This window comes from Budorcas taxicolor, chromosome 1 (genome assembly GCF_023091745.1).
Source record: "Budorcas taxicolor isolate Tak-1 chromosome 1, Takin1.1, whole genome shotgun sequence".
Lineage (NCBI taxonomy): Eukaryota > Metazoa > Chordata > Mammalia > Artiodactyla > Bovidae > Budorcas > Budorcas taxicolor.
This window is the reverse complement of record NC_068910.1, coordinates 217,965,192-217,991,511: the sequence shown is the minus strand read 5'-3', so window position 1 is coordinate 217,991,511 and position 26,320 is coordinate 217,965,192. Positions and strand designations below refer to the sequence as shown.

At 49.6% G+C, this 26,320-nt stretch overlaps 1 protein-coding gene across 2 annotated transcripts in view; it reads right to left on the bottom strand.

Moving 5' to 3' along the window:
- Positions 1–18,213, bottom strand: part of PLCL2 (phospholipase C like 2) — a 211,828-nt gene extending 193,615 nt beyond the window's left edge. Inside the window, exon 1 of one of the 2 annotated variants that reach the window (XM_052643025.1) lies at positions 17,914–18,213. In XM_052643025.1, coding sequence (XP_052498985.1) covers positions 17,914–18,213 — 300 coding nt within the window. Of the gene's footprint in view, positions 1–15,154; positions 15,173–17,913 lie in introns of those variants that run through there. The other variant, XM_052643033.1, reaches the window with a different exon arrangement.
- Between the last annotated feature and the right edge of the window lie 8,107 nt (positions 18,214–26,320).

Sequence of the window (26,320 nt, the reverse complement as noted above, 5' to 3'; positions counted from 1 at the left end):
TCCCCTCCGCCGCGCGGAAAGCACAGCCTCCTGAGAGGCGTGCTGTCTGGGCACAGCCCTGGGGGCCCCTGGGTTGGGGCGGGGCACAGGCCAGCCAGGACGCTGATCCTGCAAGACCCCCACCTCCCATCTCTGGCCTCACCATGGCTGGTTGGGGGCCTCCAGCCAGATGGCATCTCTTCAAACCAAGCTGCACAACGACATCCTTCCTGCAGCCTGGTGAAGAAGAGGTGGACACTACCCTCCCTGGACATCACCTATGGGCCCCACAGCCCCTGGGGCCCCAGGAACAGCAGGTCTGGGCGACGCCAGGCACCCTGGGTCAGGAGCTTGACCGGCAGTCTGTGACTCTGCGGACGGCTCCGTCTGCCCCACCTCCCTCCTTGCTTGAGCCTTGCTGTCTGGCCCAAGCAGCAACGAAGGGGACGCGGAATGAGCTCACCAGGGTCAGGGAGTGGCCACGCACGGGGACACCTCTCCACTGAGCGGGGGGCCGGCGGGGCCACCTGCCCACCTGCCTCGCGCTGGTCCACCCTCCAGCTTCTAAACCTCTGCGGGCATCACTCATCAATGGCAGGTATTCTTGGCGCGGGGTGGGGGGGGGTGGGGAGCGGGGGCGCTAAATTTAACTGTTTTAAGATACTCCTGAACACTATTTTCTGGGCTTCCCTGATGACTCAGTGGTAAAGAATCTGCCTACCAGTGCAGGGGATGTGGGCTGGGGAAGATCCCACGTGCCGTGGAGCAGCTAAGTCCCTGTGCCCCAACTACTGAACCTGCGCTCTGGAGCAGGGGAGCCGCGACTACTGAACCCACGGGCGGCGACTACGGAAGCCTGTGGGCCCCGAGCCTGCGCTCGGCAGCAAGTCACCGCAGTGAGCAGCCTGGGCCCTACAAGAGCAGCCACCCGCGTTGCTACTGGAGCGGCCCTGCCCACCAGAAGCCCTGGAGAAAAACCCTCAGGCAGCGACGGAGACCCAGCTCAGCCAAAAACAAACAAGATTTAAAAAACAAGAAAGGCAATACTTTCTTCCCTTACAGAGAAGACGGGTAAGATCTGGCTAATTACACCGGAAGAAACAAAACCCTGCAGTTCTTAGCTTGATAAATATTAGCAAGTTCTAAACTTTCACAGAAAGATTGTAGGCTTTTTTCCCCAAAGAAGGTTATAGCTCATTTCCACTCTTCCTCCCATTTACAAATGAGTAAATAAAAGCTACGATCAGAGGTGTGCTAATTAGGTAGACATACCCGGGTCCCAACCACGCTCAGGAAAGCCTGAGGACACTTCCCTGCTGCAGACCATGGACCCTCGAGAGGAGGGGGTCTCCAAAGACTAAGGCTTCTCACATGGCCTCTTCCTCAGGGCCCACCGAGGGCAAGGGGACTCAAGCTTCTCTTCTGGAATATCCACGCACAGTAGTTTGGAAGAGAGAAAAGACTGACCTACATGGACGAGCATGAAGGGCGGTGGTCGGTCAAGTCCCAGAGAGAGCGCATCATCAAGTTATGAAGGCCACAGGATCCCTCCCATCACTGCTCTGCCGTCAACAAACCAGTTTGCAGATGTTTGGGGAGTTCGGTGGCCATTTCTCCTGACCATAAGGAAAAGGCTACAGCCTTCAGAAAGGAGGCGTTCGCCCTAAGGTCACCCAGCGCCACTCTTGGCCCACCACCGTGCCGTGCACTGAAGCGTCACCAGCAGAAATTACCGGCACAGACAGCTGTCTTCAAGGTTCGTCGTACAATCTTCCCGGAGCAAACAGCGTTTTTACTACATGTCGCCCCCTGAGGTGGTTAAAGGAAACGCGAGACCTCATTTCAGCAAAGTTTGAAATGTGCAGTCACCTCTCTCTAGAAACAGTGACCATGCCTCAGTCAAATGCGTTCTTTCAAAAACCAGTCTTCCCGCGGAGGATCTTCTTCCGTAACAGAACGCCCGGGAACTCAGAGCTCTCCTCTTTCGAGGGATGGCAAAGGGCCTCGAGATGGACCAGGAGACAGGAGCTGCACCGTGATGATCGGTCCAGGTAGGCTGAGGCTCCAAGGAAGGAACCCTGCGTCTTTTTGGCACTGATGCAACCTCCGCCTTTATCTGGAGCCAACGTACGTTCATAGGGTACAGTGATCAGCATGCAGGGAAGACCGTCATTTTCACGCGTAAGTTGGTTTTTCCAGATTTGACCTGACGAAGCAAAGTATCAGCTGCGGAAAAAGGCAGCTCGACTCCTTGAAGGAGAGGCTCTGCTGAGGCAGCTGAAGGCTGGACCCCACCCCTGCTCCCCACCAGCCACAGGACCACCAACCACCTAACCTCCACGATTCTGGGGCTGCTTGCTCGCTCATACCTAACGGAGCCAAAGAGTCCAAGACCCAACACAGGAGAAAGGACCCAGCGTTTCTGAACCCTGGCCACATTCTCAAATCTCCCAGGGTGCCTTAGGAAAACCCTGGAAATTCTGATTTAATTGGTTTGGCGTGGATCTGCACATTAGTATGTTTTAGAATCCTGGTTAATTCAGTGCCCTAAGAATTCCAGCGGGACCCATTTGAAGAGCTAGTGCTCTCCCAACCTGAAGGAACATTTTGATGGGACAAGATATTAATAAATGCCAGCAGAGCCAAAACTCTGCTGACCACCTGTGACCCCAGGTAGGTTGCTCTTCGGTGGTCAACCCCAAACTCTCGCTTTCGTCTATGACCTTGGATAACTGGTTTCTGTTGGTTCACTGCTTTTGAGACCAAGAGTGCTCTCGAGAAAACTCTTACACGGAACAGGTGCTCCACAGATGAGCGCTTCTCCAGGTTTTGCGCAAGCGGCACAGTTTCGAATATCAAACCTGTTGCGTGCACCCGGAGGCATGGAAACACGCAGAATCACACCACGGCAATCATCAAAGCCCGCGGCGACCACAACAGTGCCGGAGGACAGCAGTGACCGAGAGGCTGCCGCCCGTCCCCAGGCCCGGCTCCTGCATTGTTCCCAACGCAGCTCGGGAAGGATGCCACCCAAGCGCTCTTTCTCAGTGGGCTCCCACCTGCCCTCCACAGCATCACGCAGCTCGGGCTTCCGCCAGGTCACGCCACAGCCTGAGTGATCCTCTGCAGCCAAAAGCTGGTCTCCACATTTATCAACAGGACAACCAGAGAGTGTGAAAGGCACCGTCCTAAACAGTGCAGGGTGAAGCAACCTGTAAGCATTTGACTTTGATCAATATTCACAATTGTGCAAATCAACCATCTGTTGATTTGCAGAATTCAACCCCCAGAAATATTTAGAGGCATACACAGTTCAACGGATTTTCACAAAATGGAACCTTCACTGTCAGACCCAGCAACCAAAACAACTGACGGCCCGAAGCCTCTTGGGTCCCTGCCTGCCAGTCGTCTTAAATGGGACCATTATGACGACTTCTAGGCTTTTCAGGGGGCTCAGGGTTAAAGAACCCCCCTGCCAAGGCAGAAGACGCAAGAGTTCGAAGCAAAGTTCAGTCCCTGGATGGGGAAGATCCCCTGGGGAAGGAAATGACAACCCCCTCCAGGACTCTTGCCTGAAAAATCCCAGGGATGGAGGAGCCTGGCAGGTGGCAGTCTATGGGGTCGCAAAGAGTCAGACACGACTCTTGCGTGTCTCACGCATGATGACTTCTATCCCAGCACAAGTGAGCTTGGCTGTCTGTGTGCTCTGCATAAATGCTGCTGCTGCTAAGTCACTTCAGTCGGACACAACTCTGTGCGAGCCCATAGACGGCAGCCCACCAGGCTCCGCCGACCCTGGGATTCTCCAGGCAAGAACACTGGAGTGGGTTGCCATTTCCTTGCATCCTTTTGCGTCGGCCTGTTTCCCTCAACATTATCTCAAGGGGCGAGAGTGTGGTCATCAGCGCTTTCTGCCCTCCCTGTCTCTCTCCTCATAGTATTCCATTGTGTGATATGCTTATTTCACAGGACAAGCATTTGGGTTGGTTCCAGTTTGTGGCTGTTATGTCTAACGCTGCTACAAACATTTTTATACATGTCTTTTGATACCCAAATGGACTAATTATCTGTTGGGCATACACCTAGTAAGAAAGACAGTGTGGTATGAACAAAAGAATAGGCAAACAGACCAATCTAACAAAACAGACTCAGGACAAACCCACACATATAAAGTCTTTTGATATATGACAACAGGCTGATGCAATGCAATGGAGGAAAATGGTATTTTCAAATAAATGGTGCTGGATAAATTAACTGCATGCTTATACGGAAAAAAAACTCTTGACCCCCACCTCATACCATTAAAAAAAATAAATTCCAGATACATTGGAGATCTAAATTTGAAAAATAAATTTTCTAGAAGTTAAATAGATGAATATCTTCATGGTCTTAAATATCTTAAATAGAATACACACACACACAAAAATGACAACCACAAAGGAAAATGCTGATAAACTGGATTTCACTAAAATTCAGTTCAGTTCAGTCGCTCAGTCGTGTCCGACTCTTTGCAACCCCATGAATCGAGAACTATTATTCATTAAGAGGGGCTTCCATGGTGGCTCAGGTGGTAAAGAATCTGCCCGCAATGTGGGAGACCCGGGTTCGATCCTTGGACAATATGATCCCCTGGAGAAGGGCATGGCAACCCACTCCAGTATTCTTGCCTGGAGAATTCCATGGACAGAGGAGCCTGGGAGGCTACAGTCCTTGGGACTGCAAAAGGTCAGACAGTACTGAGCAACTGACATTCATTAAGAAGTATCCCTTAAGACAGTGAAAAGTCCCACACTAGAAGAAATGTTCCATATACATGTGACACAAAAGGCATAGCCAGAAAATGTACAGAAGTCCTACAAATCCATTTTTTAAAATACAAAAACCCAATTTTTTAATATGTGCAAAAGACTTGAACAGACATTTTACAAAGCAAAACATACTAATGGCCAAGAAAACATGAGAAGTTGCTCAACATCATTCATCATCAGGGAAATGCAACCTAAAGGCCGGTGAACAAAAATTAACGCAAAATGGATCAGAGAGCTAAATGGAAGACCTGATCCTATAAAACTCTTAGAGGAAAACAGAGGCAAAATACTCTTTGCATAAATCGCAGGAAGATTTTCTGATCCACCTCCTAAAGCGATGAAAATTAAAACAAATATAAACAAATAGGATCTGATTAAACGTAAAAGATTCTGCATAGCAAAGGAAGCCATAAACAATAAAAAGATAACCCTCAGAATGGGACAAAGTATGCACAAATGAAGCATCCCACAGGAACTAAACTCCAAAATATACAAACAGCTCATGCAGCTCAATACCCAGTCAAAAATGGGGGGGAGACCTAAACAGACATTTCTCCAAAGCAGACACACAGATGGCCGACAAACACACGGAAAAACACTCGACGTCTCTCATTATTAGAGAAAGGAATGCGATCAAAACTATAAGGAGGTATCACCTCACACCGGTCCAAATGGCCATTATCAAAAAATCTACAAACCATCAGCGCTGGAATGGGTGTGAGAACAAGGAAGCCTCCTACACTACTGGGGAGAATGTGCACTGGTGCAGCCTCTATGGAGAGCAGGATGGAGGTTCCTCAAAAGAAACCAAAACTAGAACCACCACAGGACCCACCAACCCCACTCCTGGGCATACACCCAGAGAAAACCGTCATTCCCAAAGACACATGCACCCCACTGACCCCTGCAGCACCGCTCACAGCAGCCAGGACCTGGAGGCAGCCTGAATGTCCACCAGCAGAGGGACGGACAGAGATGCGGCGCGCATATACGACGGAACATTGCTCCGCCACGCCACGGAACGAAACAGCGCCACTTGCGCAGCTGGGGACAGACGTGGAGGCTGCCATACAGTAACACAGAGAAAAGCAAGCGCGGTATAAAGTCGCTATACGTGGGATCTGAAAAACGGTACAGGTGATCTTACTTGCGAAAGAAACAGAGACACAGGGGCAGAGGACAAACTCGTGGGTGCCAAGGAGGGAGATGCGGGTGGGACGAACTGGGAGATTGGAGCTGACACAGACGACCGCCGAGGACCCGCCGCACAGCACGGGCTCCCCACTCAGTGCTCTGCGGCGACCCAGACGGGAAGGAAGTCTAAGAGGGGATGCAGGCACGATGCTCACACAGCGGACTGGCGCTGCGGCGCACCACTGCAGAGCAGCCATACGCCTACAAAAATTAAATAAAAGTCAATAACTGAAACTATCAAAACCCCTCGAAAAAAAGAATGAGTGCTAGACTACAATATCCCACGAGGAATAGCTTCTAAAATAAAGTGTATTTTTTTAAAAGATAAAATAAAGGCCACTCTGAGATACACTTACATAACCATCACAGGTACAATTTAAAAACAACAAAACCACGAACAATGCCAAGAACTAGGAGGCATTTAGAGCAATTAGAACTCACGTAACCCGATAGGTGTGTCAGTTGATTTTGTCAGGAAAACCACATGATAATATTTATTGAAGCGGGATATACACATATTCTATGACATAGCAATTCAACTTCCAATACCATTTTAAAGTACAGAAAATACATTTATGGGAATATACATAAGCCAGAGAAGGCCTTCAAAGAACCTGTAAATCTCTTCCAACAAACCACCAAAAACTCCAAAGACAAACACATCCTTTAAACCCATATTACATCAAGAATTCTATTAGCTCCAATATGAAAACCTCCGAATAATTCTATTTGTATTTAATATAATCTATTAGCATGGATTAATAGAAATAAAAGCCTAAGCAACTCACTGTATTTCCTCCAAGAACAAACAGCAAACCATTTTAACTATTAGAAAAATTACATCTACTTATGCCCACAGGATATCAGCGCTTAGAAGGAAGATAAAAAATCACAAGTAGCAGGGAACCATATGGAGAGAGTCACAGAGCTTGTGATTCTAATGGTAGCTGCAAACGAGGTCACTTATCCCTCCGTGGCCACACTAATTGGTCAAAAGCAACAGAAGCCTCATCAGCAACCTCCATAAAAACAGGCTGCCCCAGCCTGGGCACTTTCAGTTTAGAGTGCAGCCACCTGCCGCCCATCAGTCTCTCACGAGACAGCACGCGTGCCAACCACCACTAGGCGATTCGGTTCGCTCTTCATCTTTCCTATTTATAAACAGTCTTCAGAGTATATGCTCGCGCGAGTGCAGCATGTGTACACACACGGCTATCTATAGCAAAAAAACAAATTCTCAAAGATAGATGTTTGGAAGGCCACATCTTGTGCCATTAATACTCACATACTGCAGTATTACATAACAACTTTTTTCCAATTCTGTTATGCTAATATGCAAATAGATGAACTCAACCATAGCTAGAAGCTAAATGTACTGATCAGTATGGCCTTGTGTATCTCTAACTACAAAAGAATTTTACATGATCTCTTTCCGCTCTAAAAATCCCATGAATCTACATTATTCATCACTTTTAAATCCAGCTGCTCAGTTTCTGGGGTGGTAATATCCACTATTCCCAAATCCATATATTCACTGTACTCCAAGAAGATGCCTGAATACTGAATTCACAGCAAGGAAGGTGCTAAAGGCATATTCTGTAATTTTATAATTACTTGACAATCCCAAAACAATAGTAGGGATAGATGTCACCAGAAAAAAAAACCTCACCTAAAAACAAATAGTTACTATTATCTGCTTTACCTTCCAGGACCCTAAAAAGTGTAACTCAAATTTGTAAAAGAAAAAAAAAAAGGAAATGATCCCCTTCTGTTAAGCTTTGAAATCCATCAAAAGAGAGCAGAGAGAACAAAACTCTGGCTTGCAGACCTTACACGGCCCTGTGGGGTAGACAACTCGACTATGGCTACCGCCTTTTATTGGCTGGGCCACGCTGGCTTCATCTCAAGATCCAGCTGCAAGAGGTCCAGCTTTTTAATGAAGACTCAGCCGTATATTTTGGGACTGGTAGAATTGACTCCGACTGAGGAACCCGAGCAGCTTGGACAAACAGGAAAACAAGGGAAAAGTCAGGTCTACATTAGAGAAGATGAAGGGGAAAGGGTGAAAGGCAGGCAGAGCGTGGGCTTCCAAGTCCATCGCAGCGGTCTGGGCGTTGGCTCAGCCCCGCAGGCTTCGTCATCTTGCCTGGAAACCCTCACAACTGGAGGAACAGGCTTCCTTGCGCATAAAAAGGGACCAACAACCGCTCCCCCACGATGAGGGGCGACTTGTGTGAGACAAGTGCGTGTCCTGGTAGCTCATCCTCACCAGTCCTTGAGTCGCAGTGAAAGGCCGAATGGCAGGTAGAAACGAAATGGAAAGGTAGCCGCTCACGTCATGTCAGCAGCATGGGGCACGATATGCTGAGGGAGTCAAGGCTCCACCTGCGCAGCTCTGGAGGCCAGTACGCTGTTGTTTCCGCATTCCCTTCTTTATTATTAACGCTATACAGCAAGCACTTCCAATGGATATCTCTGAACAGTACAGTAACAATGGCGATGAAAGTTTAAGCAATTTAGTTCTTCAACAAAAACCAAAAATATCAACGAAACCAAATACCAAAAACTGTATTTAAATGCCTTAACAAACGGTAAAGCTCTCCCGCCATGCTTTTTAAACTCTGTGAGCAGAACGTTAAGTCCGAAGAAAATTTCAAAGATCTGTTCTTATTTCAGGGGCACAAAAGGAACAGGTCATTTATATTAACATCTTGCAGAACAGTTCTGGAACCAACCAAAGTCCTGGATCCAACTTAAATGAAGGTACTTCCATTTCCAAAACTATGTATATGAAATACATTTCTTCTTTGAAATGCACAGCCCACGGAGTTTTATATTCCAATCGAAATCAGCTGGAGCTACATCTAAACAACGCCTTCATCAAACTCCCAAGGTAAGTCACGTCATTTGTGCCCACTTATTCACCAGGGCACATGTTCGCTGAAAAATATATACTTAAATACAGGCTTTCCACAAGACATTAAACTAAGTGTCTTTATAAGCTCAAGGTGAATAAGGTGAGTGACCCATACATTAAGCATCAGCATACAGACAGAGGGCAGATGGGAGGCAAAGAGTCTATCGAGAGCGACGGGTGACTGAGCCAAGCCCTGGGGCAGAACTAGAGCTGAGAAGAGAGAGGCCAGGGCAGGCTAGGTTCAGGCACAGAGCGCCGTTTCCTGGGGCTTCAGCACAGGGTGTTGCAAAGGGCTCCTGAGAAGCAGATAAGCAGGGCGGCCACCTTGTTTATCATCCAAGCTGGGACCCCTTCGAGAGCGGAAGGAGCCACTCTTAACAATTTCGTCAGGACAAAAGGTGTAAAATCCAGACTGTCCTGGGCAAACCAAGACACGTGGGTGCTTGGCTCGAGAAAACTACTGTCCAGCGCCCTCCGACGTTTGAAGTGGAGCTATTTAGGTATGTGCTCCGTTATAATGATGTATCAAGATTTCCAAAGGCACCGAAACAAAAGTCACTCGCGAAGCATCTTGAGGATAAGTCTGCGAAGTTTATTGGGGTACATTCTTTCTATCTCAAACTATAAAGCTTTCAAAATGGAGATGGCAGTGTTAGCGATCTCCATTTCAAAGGAAGCCAAATGAGTTTGCGCATCTCAGGATCAACTCTAAACGAGAGAAACTAAAAATCAGAAAAACAAGCATATGGGGGGACTGCTTATCGAGTGTTTATCACTGGCCACATGCTGCTCTGAATATTTCACATACATCATCTCATTTAATCTCCATGACAACAGTTCAGGGGAGATTTCTTTATCTCTATTTTAGAGACGGATTAAGTAGACACACAGACTTAAATATCTTGCCCAAGGTCAACAGGAAGGAAGAGAGGGAGCCAGAATCTGATCCAAGCACCAAACTTCACACCCTCTAGTTTCCCGCCAGTATTCTGCCCCCCAAATAATCTGGACATGCAATGTGTGTCCTGAGGACAGATCAAGACCCTCGGGATACAGGCATACCTTGGAGATACTGTGAGTTTGTTCCAGACCGCCTCAATAAAGTGAATATCACAATAAAGAGAGTTACGGGAATCTTTTGGTTCCCAGTGCATACAGAAGTTACGTTTATACTATACTGTAGACTATTAAGTGGACAAAAGCATTGTGTCTAAAAAAATATGTACATACCTTCATTTTAAAATACGTTACTGGTTTAAAAACAAAAGCTTAACCATCATCTGAGCCCTCAGCGAGCTGTAACCTTTTTGCTGGTGGCGGGTCTTGCCTCGGCGTTGATGGCCGTTGACAGGTCACAGTGGTGGCTGCTGAAGGCTAGGGTGGCTGTGGCAATATCTTAAAATAAGACACAATGCAGTCTGCCAAATCAATTGACTCTCCCTTTCATGAACAATTTCTCTGTAGCATACAACGCTGTTTGGTAATATTTTACCCACACGGAACTTCTTTCAAAATTGCAGTCACTCTTCTCAAACTCTGTTGCTGCTTTCTCAACTAAGCTGATGTGATACTCTAAGTCCTTTGTCATTTCAACAACCTTCACAGCATCTTCCCTGGGACTAGATTCCATTTTAAGAAACGACTTTCTCTGCGCATCCATAAGAAGCAACTCCACATGCATTCAAGTCTGATCATGAGATTTCAGCAATTCAGACTCCATTTCTAATTCCAGTTCTCTTGCTGTTCCCACCACCTCTGCAGTTCCTTTCTCCACTGAAGTCTTGAACCCCGCAAAGTCTTCCCTGAGGGTTGGAATCAACTTCCTCCAAACTCCTGTTAATATTGGTATTTGAACCCATGAATCCCATGAATCACGAGTGTCCTTCATGACGTCTAGAATGGTGACTCTTTTCCAGAAGGTTTTCTGTTGACTGCCCAGATCCAGCAAGAGGGATCGCTCTCTATGGCAGCGACAGCCTTAGGAAATGCATTTCGTAAATGTAAGGCTTGAGAGCTGAAGTTACTCCCTGGTCTACGGGCTGCAGAATGGATGTTGTGTTGACAAGTGTGGAACATGAATCTCACTGCACATCTCCCCCAGAGCTCTTGGGTAACCAGATGCATTGTCAGTAAACAGTCATGTTTAGAACGGAATCTTTTCTTCTGAGCAGTAAGCCTCAACAGTGGACGTGAAATATTCAGTAAACCGTGTTAGAAGCAGACGTACTCTCATCCAAGCGTTGTTGTTCCATTTACAGGCAGAGTAGATTTAGCATCATTCTTAAGGGCCCCGGGATTTCAGGAATGGTAAATGAGCACTGGCTTCCTCATAGAGTCACCAGCAGCATTAGCCCTCAATAGGAGTCAGCCTGTCCTTGGAAACCCTGAAGCCAGGCAGTGACTTCTCCTCTCTAGCGACGACAGTCCTAGAGGACATCTTCTATGCAGAGCTGGACTGCACATCTGTTGCTTAGCGTCTCCGCCTGCTTGAATTGCCTGAGCTGGATCTTCTGAAGAACTTGCTGCAGCTCCTACACCACCCCTTGCCGCTGCACCTCATACTCTGAGGCCACAGAGACGGCGTCTTTCCCTAAACCTCAGGGCTTGAACCTGTTCTTCAGCAGCTTCCTCACCTCTCTCAGCCTCCCCGGAGTTGAAGAGCATTAGGACCCTTCTCTGGAGGTGGCTCTGCATTAGGGGTGCGGTGGCTGGTTTGATTTTCAACCTGCACCACTCAGACCTTCTCGACACCAGCAAGAAGGCTGTTTGACTTTATCCTTCGCATGTTCACTGAGGCAGCCCTTTTACTTTCCTTCGAGAACTTTTCCTTTGCATTCATTCACAACTTGAGTGCACCGGGCTTACCTGTTGGCCTGTCTGGGCTTTTTGATATGCCTTTCTCACTAAGCTGAATCATTTCTAGCTTTTGATTCAGGGTGCGAGATATGTGACTCTTCCTTTCCGTGGAACCCTTAGCAGACACTGCGTGCCTACTAACTGGCCTAACGTCAGTCTTGCTGTGTCTCAGGGAAGAGGGAAGCCCAAGGGGAGGGAGAGAGAAGAGTCAGGACACACACACACACCACAGTCCACACACAGAACACACACACAACACGGGTTAGGTTCACTGTCTAATGTGGGCGTAGAGTGGGATGCCCCCAAACAATTACAACAGCAACATCAGAAACCACTGCTCACCGATCACCACGGCAAATATAATAATAATTTTTTAAACTACTGTGAGAATTACCAAAATGGGACACAGAGACACAAAGTGAGCAAATGCAGTTGGAAAAATGGCGCTGAGAGACTTGCTGGACACAGGGTTGCCAGAAACCCTCAACCTGTAAGAAGGGCACTACCCGCGACGCGCCATCAAGCGAAGCACAGCTAAAGCTGGTCTGCCTGTCCAGCCCGGCAGAGACTCCCTCCTGGAACAGGTCTGGCCTCAGTCCCCGCCACGGGACCCCGCGCCAGAGGCCAGCAAGGCCTCGCAGCCGCCCTGCTCTGCCCCTTGAGACAGGTGGGTGCCCAGCGTCCTGCCAGCAGACGGGCCCGCTCACACAGCTGTCTCCGGAGCTGAGTGCAAGTCACTCTATGCTCTGAGTCCCCTTAAGGGATGGGATTATTCTGACACAAGGGAAACAGGTCCTTCTGACACCCCTCCGGGGGTTCTGACACGTCGGAGTCAGTACACACACCCGTGTCAGGCACCACACCCTCGATTCACCGTTATCATCAACAGGAAAATGCTCGCCAGGCCGTGTGCACAGTTTTAGATCCTGAGGCTGACTGGTAAAAATATCTGAATACGCCCTGTACGCCAGAATCCATTCATTTGAAATAAAAAGAAAATAGCTAAACTCATCCGGAGGTCTGGTAGACAAGCAAATAATAACAGCCAAAAGTTAGCATTAGTAAGGAGCACAGCATCTCTTCTTGGACACAAAGGTGTAAGATAAGAGTCTGAAGGGAAACGTGAATGTTCACACTCCACTTATACCTGCCTTTGGGCTACAGATAGCACTGCCCTATTTTGTCAAATCCTGAGGCACGGGGAACTTGAGCATTAAAAAAAGCAAAAGCAAAAGTGAAAAAGAACAGTCTCGTTTAGACCCCTTGTAGAGCACAGAGAACTATAAAAGGAACTGAACAGATTCTGGGAGGGAGCATTCTAAGAAACTCACTTGAGAGGCCAAAAGCAGCAATTAAAGAAAACCAGACAGTTTCCTGTCGGTGTGCCTCTGGACCTGGCGAGAAGCACCGGGAGGCCAGCACAAGTGTTTGGAGGCGAGGCTGGGAGACAGGGCAGGCAGGCCGCAAAGGGGGCAAGCAGCTTTGAGTGTCTGAAAAGGAACACCCCTGACGCCTTCTGAAACTGAACTCTGAACCGTGCAGGAGGCTCTGAGTGGCTGAGCCCGGCGCGCCGCCTCCCAGCAGCCAGGGAGCCAGGCCAGGCTCATCAGACAGAGCCAAGGGGCCATCAGATGGTTCTGACCTAAACGACCCCGGCAGCCTGTCTACAGACAAACCCACCGTGTCACTCGGTTACCGTGGGCTGAATGTTCATGACACACCTGCAGGCCTGCTGGGTGGTGCTGTCTCCCCCAGCAGTCTCTCCCCCGGGGGCCCCCATTCAGACAAAAAAAAGAGTCTGAAGTCAAATGGAGATACTACTTTTTCAGATAAAATTCAGAAAACAGGGTTATTGAGTGCTGGCTTTCTAGGCAGAACAGAGAAATATAGCCCAGGTTTTGCCTGCAGAGAGTCTAGTTTATTTAAACCATAAGGTACATTTTAAATATTTTGTTTAAATATGCATAATAGATGTGAAAAGCCTTCCCACGCTGGGGGCTTAGCATCAAGGTGTAGGGAATCCATGTTCACGGCAAGTTACTGTAAGTTTCTCCTACACACCGTGATACTCTAATAGGACTAGGGGAAACTACGGGCTGCCTCCTTGGACAAGGCCAAACCTTTGGACCCAGTGAAACTGGAGGCTCTGGACTAGACAGCTGGCTGGCTATGTTATCTGTCAACTTCTTCTGACAGCAGAAAGTGACATGCTTTCTCCCCTTCCAGAATCCCCCACATTTAAAGGGGAAAAATCAAGTCTGGTGTTCCCAAACCAATACTACCTTAACTACACAAAACAGTTAGCGCCGCCAGCGTAACGTGCAGCCATGCCCACAGAGTCCAACAGTCAGCACCAGCCCCGCCGCAAGCAGCGAGCCCCCCCAGCGCGGGTTTCCTTCAGCCCCCGTGGCTGGAGCAAGAACAGGCCACAGAATCCAGCTGGACACTTCTCTCACGTGCCTCGCCCATATGAACAGTGTTTAGTAAACAGTGGCTGCTCTCATCACTTTTAAATACCAAAATAGCATAGTGGCTACACTTCCAACGTATTTTTACCAATACCCTGATCAGCACCTGCTGCGGTCTGGGACGGGGCAGGAGAAGAGACTGGGAGAAATGTACGAGGCGACAGAATCGTTCCAGATCTTGGTTGCGGTGGCCGTTACATGACCGCGTGTGATGGTCAAGCTGCACAGAACCAGGCAGTAGCAAGAGTGAATTTTACTTTATGCAGCTCATAGCATGCTTTCTGATGTGCCATCCAAAATATTTAATTAGTTTTGATTAAAGTGAACCACCCAAACTAATGGACATTTAAACTTCATTTATTTCAAAACTTAAAAAAAAAATCCAAGGCTTAAAATGCCACTTCATAATTTTAGATCAAACTCTAGAATTAAAAGATGGAGCTATTTGTTTAAAAAAATAAAAAAAGAATGCCATCTGAACAATTAACCAAATTAACTGTTTCAAAATAAAGCGTGGATTGTAGTGAATGGTGTGATGAAATAGGGAAAGAGAAAATGAAAGTGATGTTTTCGTTTACTAGACTACTTAAGATGACAAATATAATGACTTCTCCCCTAAAAATCTAGCAATGGACCTCTGCAAAAAAAAAAATCTAATAAAGTGTAATATTATTTTCAACCAGCTAAGGAAAAGTAGAAAAGTCTGGTGATGAGTTCCATGATTTATTTTTCTTCACAAGGTACTTGAAAGGTGCTACCAGGCTGCTCACTCTGAATTTCCACCGACACTCTTATCATAAGCAAGGAGCTCTCTTAGTAGGAATCTGTACATCTATTTTGGCAGAAAATGTAGTTTTGTAACAATTTCTTTCTCAACACCATATTTACAAAACAGATGGAGTTCCAAAGAAACAATTTTAAATAAGGAATACCATTCTGGTCAGCCTTCAGCGGATTTCTGCACATGTCCAGCACTCAGCAACAGTCCCCTCCTCTGCCCACTGTTTATCCCATTTCGGCTGTTATTCCTCTCTCTCACTTGGGGGTCCCCACCTAAGAGGAAGGTCAAGACTGTAAGGCACTAGATGGAAGCCAGGAAAACAGGCATAGCCCAGCACGGTGACGCGCGCACCCACCCACACGGCCTCTGCTCAGGGGTGAGCACCCAGACTCCGTGCCATCCCCTCAAGCCCCATCCTCGCCAGGCCCACGAGTCTATTACCGCCTCTCCATTCCATCACCTGCCGGCATCCATCCCACTGTTCGAAAGAAACCAAGGAGAGATCACCACTGCTCCTTCACACGCGCTCCTGCTAAGCTGTTTATTACTTGTTCAACAAAAGTGAAATGTAATTCTGCCATTCGTGTGACAAAAACATCTGGGCACTATTTGCTGCTTTATGAAATCTGATATTAAAGTAAAAGATCTCTTTATTCTATTAGGCTGCCATGTCTTTAGGAAAACGCCACGCTAAATTTCGAAAAGCTGGACCCTTCAAGACACCAACTGAAAGGCAGTAGATACCAAGTAATTACCTATTTAAATATAGCATACCCCTGCCCTCCAACCCAGGCTTGAGCAACTTTCAACACTACCTCCATAATCTTAAAGGGTATTAAGAAAATGCACATTGAAAGTAGAGGCAAGAAAAAGGAGTCAATTTGGGAGACAGAGGACAATAAATAAGATAAGACTGGTAAATTCCAACCAACCATTTTAGAAATTAAAAGAGCCTAGAAAAAACATATACTTTCTTACCATTTCTCCATTCATTCAGGAAGCAATATACTGAACCCCTAACTTCCTCACAATGAATGTCTAGGGATACACCTGAGAACAAGGGAACAACTGCCTTCACTAGAAAGAAGAAAAATGATGACGATACCTGGGTAAGTTTCAAAATTCCATTGATTTCTGAGTAATTAATCAGTTCCCCATGTGCTTCTAGAATCTTCAAGGAAGAAAGAATATCTACCAACAGGTTCTCAATTCCACATATCAGAAATGTTGGTAAACCATCCTTCCTAATCTCCCATGAATGTAAAATTAAAACAGATGCTGCTATAATTAAATAAGTTACACTGTGAACCCCATTGCAGACACCAATAAAATCTGAATTTTTTTTTTTTTTGAAGTGCAAACACAGGCCCTCCAAAAATATTGAGGCAGAGGCGTTAAGATGAGCTTGCACCTTCTCTGGAATTTCCACCTCAGACTTCATTAACACTACAAAGCAAAATCACCACAAGTTATCTAGCAACCAATAAAAACAGGTATGACACGTAACTCTGTCAATGGGATTGATTACCACGCATGGCTGAGAGCAACTCCCATGGCAACATAAGTGACAGAGTAAAAGAAAATATAAGTCACTAAAAGCCAGGTGAGTGTGCAGCAAACATCTACTTTGCTTTCCTTAGTTCAACTCTAAACACCTCCTGCAGATGGTCCATGCACTTGACCTTTAAGTCCTTCAACCGTGCCCTTTCTCAGAGGTAAACTGGGCAAACAGATGACAAAGCAAAAAGCAGTTTCACAACTGCCTGTTACATGGAGTTGCAAGGTGCTATATTTCACCAGATAAGTGCAGAAGCTGATAGCACCATCGGACACTGACACACTCCTCAGAAGGTCCCTGTAGGTCCAGTTAAGTTTCAAACACCCCGAGTGCCAATCCTCTTCACTGGGGCCCATCCTACCCTCCTTCCCACAGGAAGGGTGGGTGCAGGCCCATCACGGTGCTTTGGTGCTCACTGTCCCGGTGACCTCTCAGTTTTCAGAAAGCAACTTTTTCATATTTGCTCCCAACTTGAGCAGAAAGAGCTGGTCCTGCCTAAAGGCTCTGATCTGATCAGCTCATGGATCATTTATTTTTTTCACTTCATGTCGCGAGAAATAGGTTTACCCTGCAGACCAGAAAATAATGTTAGAATGAAATCACCACAAACTCAGGAGTTGCTAGTATTACTCCTGGAGTTTAAGAGGCACCAAATGCTGACTTCCTTCTGCCAAATAACACCAGGCAAAAAGATATCAATACCAAGCAAACCACCCAAAAGAACTTCCACAGAACTGGAGGCCTGCCTGCTGCAGCAACCACAAGATTAAAACCCTGCAGGACTGTAATCTCCCAGAGCTTCTGACCCTAAGAAAGCTGAAAGGTGCCTGGACCTTCAGAAACCTGCTCCATTTCTCTTGAGTTGACCAGGGATTTGTGCACCCTCGGAGTCTCATCATTGGCAAGAGGCAACTTACAGGCCCATCGGAAGAAAACCCTACTGAAGAATCTCTGTTCCCTTGCCTGCGATTCTTAAGAAAATGTTTCACATGATCACCAACTGTCTTTAACATACAATAGAGACCGGGCAGGGGGTCTGTTCCACCAGCCAAGGCTACCGCTGGCAGAGGGTGCCCTGCCGGGCAGGTACCGGGCCATCACTGCAGGCGAGCCCTGCAGAGGTGACAGCCCCGAGTCCCGGGGGGCTGAGCACAGCTCCCCTGCACCCCTTTCCATCCTCCCCAAACGCCACACGCACCGGTCCCCGCTCTGCCGCCCGCAGCGCCGCCGGCGCAGCCCCGGTTCTCGGGAGCTGGGGGCTCCCCCTCCAGCCTCCCAGTCCTGCCGCCCGGGGAAGGACCCCCGCCCCCGGATGGCGAGGGGCGGGCGACGCGCGCCCCTCTCCCACCTACCTTGATGATGCTGCTCCGGCGGGGCAGGCCGCCCGGCTTGCTGTCCCGGGGGAGCGGGCAGGCAGCCGGGCCGGGGGCCGCGGCGAGCGCGGGGCTGACCCGGGCTTCGCCCCCGGGCGCGCCGAGGCTGCAGTCTCCGTTGGAGACCCCGGCGCTGTCACAGGGCGCCCGCCCGGGCCCGGGCCGCCCGCCGCCGCCGCCCTCCCCGGCCCCGGCCCGCAGGGCGCCCTTGGCCGCCAGGACCGGGCCCGGGGAGGAGGGCAGGGCCCCGCCGGCGGCCCCCCGGCCGCGCTCCGCCATGGGCGCCCCGCGACCCGCCAGCACAAAGCCGCGTCCCCGCGTCCCCGCGTCCCCGCCGCCCGGGCCGCGCGGCCCCTCCTCCGCCGCTCCGCCCGCCGCCGCCTCGGCCGCTTCTTCCGCTTCTTCTTTTTTTTTTTTTAATTTCGATGTGCTGTCGGCTTCGGGCTCGCCTCGCGCGCGGTCAGAGCCGCGGCGGCGGGACTATCGGAAGGTTCCTGCAGGGGGAGAAGAGAGACGCGGTCAGGCGGCCCGGGGCCCGGGGCCACGCCCGGCACACGCGCCGCGGGCAGCGCGCGGCCCGGGGCGACGAGGGAAGGGGCACTGTCCGGGGACGAGGCGCTCTCCCGGGGACGGGGCGCCCTCCATGGGGCGGGGCACCCACCGCGGGGGCACCGGGCACCCAGCTCGCGGGATCCACCCGGAGGACGGGGCGCCCTCCAGGGGACGGGGCGCCCACCGCGCGGGACCCACCGCGGGGAACCGGGCGCCCACCCCGGTGACGGGGCGTCCTCCCGAGGGACGGGGCGCCCCGAGCCGGCGCTCCACCCGGGACGGAAACACGCCCGGCACACGAGCCGCCGCGGGCGCCAAGAACGCCGCGCGGCCCGGGGGGGAAGGGGCGCCCCCCTCGGGCTCGGGGCAGCGGCGGGCGCCCCGACGCGCCCCGGCCACGCGGAGGCTCCTCCCGGGGTCAGCGCAGGGCGGGCGGGGCGTCTCCCCCGACCCCAACCGCGCTGAGGGCGGCGCGCGCCGGGCCCGCCGCGTACCCCGGGGTCCGCGCAGGGCGGGCAGGGCGCCCGGGACCCGCCCGCCCCCCACCTCCTCGGGGCTCCGCGCCGCCCCCTGCGGGCCCCGGACGCACCGCGGCCGCCCGGCTCCCGCTCCAGGTCGCCGCCGTCGCGGCCGCTCCCGCCGGCCCGGCTCATCGGGCCGCGGGGACCTCGCTGCCCGGCAGACGGCGACGGTGGGCGGCCGAGGGTCGACGGAGGCCCCCGGCCCCTCCGGAGCTCTGGCAACCGCCCGTCAGCCGCCGGCGCCCCGAGGGGCCGCGAGCGAGCAGGCCACGGGCCGGCTCCGCTCTGCGCGCGGGACGAGGCCCCAGAGCCTTCTCCTCGGGGCCCCCCTCCGCGGGCCAGACCCGCTGCACGTGCGGAAACCGGCTCGGTTCTCCTGAACCGGGCATCTGTGAGCGGGGTCAACCCGTGGCAAGGACGCTGGGGCCGGCGGAGGGGACAGCGAGAAACGAGAAGCCGGGGGCGCGGGCAGAGCCCAGCCCGGGGCCCCAGGGGTTCGTCACATCGTCCGCCCCCCAGCGCCCTCCCCGAGCCGGCCGCCAGGAATGCCCGCTGGTCCGCGGCCTGCGCCCAGGGTCAGCCTCCGCTTTGGGAGAAAAACCCTACTTGGACCGCTAAGCAGGCCCCTCCGGGTCTTCCTTCCTCCTCCCTCCCCCAGGATTTCAGGTCGAGTCAGCAGCGTGAACACCCCGATCTTGTCTTTTTGTCGCCCCCCCCCCACACACCCCTGCTGTCCACCCTTGGAGCCAGACACGGCCCACATCCCCAGCTCGGCGCCCCCCTCTCCACCCCAGACGCCCTGCCCGCATCTTCCAGCCCTCTCCCCGCGCCCCAGCGCTTCTCCAGCGCGTGTGTTTCCTTTTCCGGGAATGCGCTTCCCGCAGGGCGCGAAGGAGAAACCGACCGTCCGCTGGGGGCTGAACTTAAAGACCCCGCTTTCATTAGCATGATGTTGTAGCCAACTGCCAAGGAGCCTCTGAGGAGGAAAGCAGCTTTCCATACATACACATACCCACTTCCCTGCCTCTGAAGCAACTTCAGATACCTGTTATTCTTGGGGGTGTTTTGGTTCTGATCTGGATTCCTGTTTTCGTAACCTATCAGACAGACTTTTATCCCTCTCTTGCAAATCTGGGCCTACATGTGAACATCTGATGTCACATCAATGAACAACAGTGTTTGAACATTTTATTCAGTCATATCCCTTTTCTTTCTTTCTGCCCTTTTTTCTAGTTTGGTTCCTTTTTTTCTTTTCCACCTTGTGATATTTTTGCAGGAAAATATACTCAAATAATTCAAATCAGGTTCTGAAGCTGTCTTATCAAATGTATAGGCATAATAGCCTGTGAATATGCTGTGGGGAGGAAAGGAAGAACGCTAGGCCTTTATCCTTAAAGTTTTCTAATTTTGATATTTTGAGTAAACATCTGAAGATATTTCCAACCTTTTCCTGCATTTATCAATCACCAGTAATATGCTATGAGAGTCGTATCTTTGCAACTCATACCACGAGTTTCCTAGGGTGAGGGGGACATAGAGACTGAAATCTACAGGGTGCTCTTTCTAAAACCTGATTCTCCTAATGCTTCCAAAATGAACACCTATCCATCTCACTCTGGATTCCCAACAGGTCAAACCAGGGAGACGTCATTGAAATAGACTTGGCATTTAAATTAAAACGTTTCCCAAAGCATCTTGGCAGACCTGTACCAAATGATGCCAGAAGCCCAAGGCCTGTGCCAGGTTCTGTTTTATCCCCCAAGCGCCGTCTTCCGCGAGTCGCTGGTCGCACGCCTGCAGGTGTTGGAGGCGTGCTTCTGCGTCGTGCACACGGCCAGGCTGTAGGCACCATTCTTCCCTGTTGGTCATGGGAAGCAGCGTGTTCCCATCACGCGCACCGTGCTCAGCCCGCAGCAGGCTTTGTTTAATAGCTAAACTCTGATTTTTTTTTTCATCCCCAGCAGCACAGGAAGCAATTGTTCCTCCTCCTTTCTGCTTGTTTCTCCAGTTACTAAGTGATTGCTTTCCACTTCTCCTATTCCATGAGCAGTGTTATTGAAAAAAAAATTGTAAGTATTTTGCCAAAATTCTCGCTGAAGTGTTTTTATGGTATTGTAAAATTCATAGAAATTCGAATTAGAAAAGGAGCCAAAATGTCATAGTCCTCTCTCAGCAAATACTGTCTAATGGTCCCTTCCGATGACTTTTCAGAGTTGAGCAATAAGAGATAGGCAAGACATCAGTAAAATGCTCATTCTGAATATGGTGTGTATGGCAGTTTATTGTCTCTGTATACCAATGGTAAGATGCTGATGAATCGTTTGTTCATAATGTTTAAAGTAAATATATACCTCTAAAAATCCCGTGGTTTTTTTTTTTTTGTCATGCCATCAATTCATCTCTTCTAAGTTTTCTTCAGATTGCAGTCTGCTTGGGCTTTTAATCATTGTTGTCACCCTGGACGGCACGATGTTCCGTTTGTTTGTGACTTAAATCCGGTGCCTCAAACACGGGTTCTGCAGGCTCCCTGCCGGGTAAGAGCCTTCCTGCAGCCTCCCAAAATAACACTGACGCTGCTAACCAACTTCTTGCCGTCACTGATACCCTTGTAGGTTATGAATTCGTATCTAGTTTCCAGTTCGCAGCCTCTAACATTACGACTCTAAATTTTTCTGACTCACTGAACACTTGGCCTTCAGATTATTTTTCCCTCAATGTGTGATGATAATTTCCATTTCTCAAGCCTCTATCCCATTTTATTTCTGTATTTCTTTCAAGATGCAGTACAATTCTGAGCCTTCATTTTTGACTGCTCCCCATATGTTTAATGTGAGCCTTAACTACAGCAGAAGGTAGGAGACCAAAATGCTTTAAGGAAATAACAGATTAAATCAGTGTGCTGGCCCACACTGGCTACCTATTTGCTTCCTAAATTAATCCTAGACGTTGATTTGAATCTACTATGGCCCTAAGGGTTGGGATTATGTGTAATTTTTTCATGCTCCTCAGCAAGAAATATGTATCAATTGCCTTTCTTCCTCGGCACCCATGAGGCAAGTTAGACCTGCCAACAACTTTCATTTTCATATTCTTCCTCTCCTCTTACGCTGAAGATCCTTCACCCATTTTGCTTGGATCCACCCTACACATGTATATAGCTGCCAAGAAGTTAGGCACTCAGGGAATTACATCAACGATTTCCAGCCTCTGAGGAGCCACTGCGTGAATTCATCAAGTGTTTTTCAGTGCCTACTGAGTTAGGTAGCACTTTGAGGGAATCTATTAATTACCGGAGATTCAGTAAGATTAGTTTATTAGCAAAAGTAACAGTATGATTTGCTCTAAAAGTTACTGTCGCTTGCTGCACTGCTTTCGTAAACGTTCATGTGTGGGACTGTATTTCCACTGTTATTTGATTACAGGAATCATTGCAAGCTCGAGTGCTTGTAGGAGCCAGTAGATGATAATGTAACAGGTAAAGCTGGAAGGATTTGTTTCCTAACAGCATCATAGTTGTCAGCAGTGACGTATTTCCATGTCAAATGCAGAGGAATCCTGACTTATCTCTGGTTTTCCAGTTTTTAAAAGTGCCTTGGTTTTAGGAAATATTTCACTTCCCTCCTAACTGAAGGAAAGATGGTGTGGATAACCAGGTGAGAGGCAGCATTACGGAGCCATGGGGATTCACATACCCTGGTGAGGAGTCTTGCTGCCAAGAGGAAATCGTAGCCCAGTGCTGCTCAGATCATCTAATCTTTTCAGAGAAACCAAGATTCTAGAATAGAAAACTTGATACTGGGTTAGTGCCTTCTCTTAAGGACACCCACAAAACAAGGTCTCACCTAAGGTCTACACAGAGGCTTACGTTTTCCTGCCCAGCTGCTGACTGCATGATAAGCAAAGTGTAACAAATGCCTCCCAGATCCGGCGTGTGTTTCGGTCTTGTTGATCCGAGTTCCAAGAACAGACTGTTTTCAGGAGTGGAGGAAGTCTGATGACCACGTCATTCACTGCATCCCGCCCAGCGTGGGGTGGATGGCTCCCGACCTCCTCCCTTTGCGTTCCCACTCACACAGTCCAGCCCCAGAACGAGTTCATCTCTGAAAGCTGAAACTCAGAAACACATCACCTCCGGGGCTGCGCTGGTGGTCCAGTGGTTAAGAATCTGCTTTCCAATGCAGGGATTGGATGCGGGTTTGACCCCTGGTCAAGGAACTAGACCCCACAGGCTGCAGGGCAGCTAAGCCTAAATGCCGACTATTTAGTCCGCTCGGTCTAGAGCCTGCGCCCCACGAGAGAAGCCCCTGCGCTATAACAGACCCCACGCAGCCAAAGGAGAAACAACCCACGTCTAGCCAACAACGCTGCCCTTCCTCCCCCAGACGCACCACCTGCCAGCCTCCCAAGACCTGTATTCCGCCCCCTGTCCCTCTCTCAAGTTCATCAGCACTCCTGTCTTTACTTCCTGACCAAGACTTTGAACCCCATTCTCACCAGCAGCCCAGGCCCTTCTACACTTTGCATGAATCCAACCGTGACTTTCCCTCTGCTTGCCCAAGGCGGTCACTCTGCTGGACGGAAAAAAAAAAAAAAAACCTAGCTCTGCTGACTGGACAGGTGTATGCTTTCTGGGTCCAGTGGGGCCTTTGGTGCTGTGAAAGCGGCATGCTCCTCTTTGCTAACTGCCTCCAATTTCCATTCTCCAAACTGTTCCTCTCCAAATCCCCACTCACCCACTGCCCCTCCATCTCAGCAGTAGCCCTACCATCCGATTTCACAGAGACAATAAGACACGTCAAGAAATGAACTGGTTTCACTTTTCCTCCATCTCATGTATCCTTACCTAACCCACCACCCCATGTCTTAAGCTAACCTCACATCACGTCAGAAATGGTCTATGAATGTCTTGTATCATTATTGGACTCTTCTGATATGACGTTTTTTTGCAGGGGTTATGGGGTACTAAAGGGTTTGGTAACCTTCCTCTGGGTGGAAGCTGGAGTGGGGTCCTCCCTGGGGGAGTGGCCAGTCTCAGTGTCCATCAGGTAAGGACAAGAATCAAGATTTAGGAGGGCAGCCTTAGACCAAAGAGAGAGGAAATGCTTCCGGCCTTCTGGTCCACCTGCTTTTAGGTCTGGCATCTCAAGTTGCCCTGGGTGCCCCAGGGCAGCGACCAGGAGCCAGGAAGGGAAGAGCTGCCTTCATCAGAAACGCCCTAAGGCCAGAAATGCGGGCTCTAAGGAGAGGGATCTTGCTTGGCTCTTGGTGGTGGGTTCCCCCCACCTGTCAGTGAGGAGGGGTTAGGTATCATACCTCCTCCCAGCTCACCATTGTGGATACAGGGACAGATGGTCAGTGAAAAAAAGAGGCGTGGCTTCCCCCACCCCCACAGCCAGTGTGACGGCTGCAGCACCAGTAAGGAGATTCTGGGAGGAAAGGGGAAACCCCGAGGCAGAGGCGCGGCTTCTCTCTTTTCCAAACCTGGCAGCCTGGGGCTGCTGTCCTGTCTCTCCTGCCTTGTTTGGTCCCGTGTCCTCATCCCCTTCTCTCTCCACTAGCTGCTTTCCTTCTGTATTTAAATACGAATGCCTTCCCCCAAGTTTTCAGTTACCAGTCTATGTAATTGACTTCCTTTTGCTTCTGCTGAAACTGCCCTCCCAAAGGTCAAAACTGACATCCTAATTAACCAACCCAATGGCTCCTTTTTAAATCTCCAGCTTTCTTGACCTTTGTGAAACAATTGGTGATGCTGCCTCTCCTCTTTCCCTGCTGAGATGCTGGGCCTGACTGGCCCCCGAATGTCACGCTCAACACGCCTTAGCTTGAGGCCCCCAGACTCGCCCTGCCCTCACCTGTCCTCCCGTGTTACGTGCTGCTTTCTACAGCATCCTACGTACACAACAGCCTGCCTGTGTAACTCAGAGTGGGCCTCAAGTCCTCGCATCCCCCTGGCCCACTTAACTGTTAAGGAAGAGTTAAATGTGTAAATCCATCCAGAAAGTTCTCTCAAACCATTTCCACCAGTGTGGCTGGTTCACGGTCTCACCACACTTGGCTTGGACTGTTGCAGCAGCCTCCTAATCCTGCCCGACTCTGGTCCCTCCCAGCTTCAATTTAGTTCTCAAACCACCATCAGAATTGTCCCTGGAGGGATCACTTCTCAAAGTGAAAGTCTCCAACAGGTTCCAATTCAAGAAAAACTTCATTCTTTTCAGGCACCCACAGCCCGCGTTAACCTTGCCCCTGGCTTCCATTCTGGAATCGTGTTCCAGCCAGATTTGCCTCCTCCAAAGTAGTCACACTGACTACTTCCCCGAAAAGCTGTGCACCCTCACCCTCTGTTTGCTGCTCATGGTGTTTGCTAGGTTTAGAGTTCCTGTTTCCCTACCTCCATGGGAAGACTCAAAGGCATCCTTCAAGAAACACAAATGTGTCCTCCTATGCTCAGATGTTCCGACGCCAGAAGACATAGTATGTTGCTCATCTTGGCTCTTAAAGCAGTATAGGATTCAGCTTTAGGCTTTCTGTACCACCCCAGAACCTGAACATAAATAGCTTCTCAATAAATTTGTTGATTTTAATACACCTTTTTTGAAAATCCACCTTTGTCCTTCATATCCTTATAAAATCTTTTTTCTTCATAAGGCCTCTTTTTTTATTAAAGATTTTTTTTTAATATGGACCATCTTTAAAGTCTTTATTAAATTTGTTACAATATTGCTTCTGTTGTTTGTGTTTTGGTTTTTTTTGGCCACAAGCCATGTGGGAATTTCATCTTCCCAACCACGGATTGAACCCTCACCCTTCTGCTTTGGAAAGCAAAGGCTTAATTAACCACTGGCCTGCCAGGGAAGTCCCTTGAGGTCTCTTTCCTTGGATCTGCGAGTATGTGTTACTCTCTGCCTTCTGACTTTTACTCTTGTTTTTCCATATTATCTATTACAAATAAAGGCATCCGCGAAGCTTTGGTCTGTTAAACATGCATGTACTTCATAGAAAGGACTGTACTTGATGCTATGGGGGAGGCAGCTGAGAGTTTGGGGTCAAAGGGAGGTTTATTTCCTATGCATGTGTTGCAGCTCCAATTTAGAAAGTAGTTTCAAAGAATCAATTAGAGTCCTCCCAGCCCTGCCATGGGTCACTAGAAATCCTGGCCTAGCTCTGAGAGGTGCAACGCAGCAAAACCTGACCAGACCGAAACCATGACCCCTCCAGCCTGGCACACTGCCCAGCTCCTTTCTAATGAGTTCGAAATTCCCACCATTAGCAGTCACAGCCCAGGAGAGAAGACAAAAGTCTCCAGAAGGCTGCTG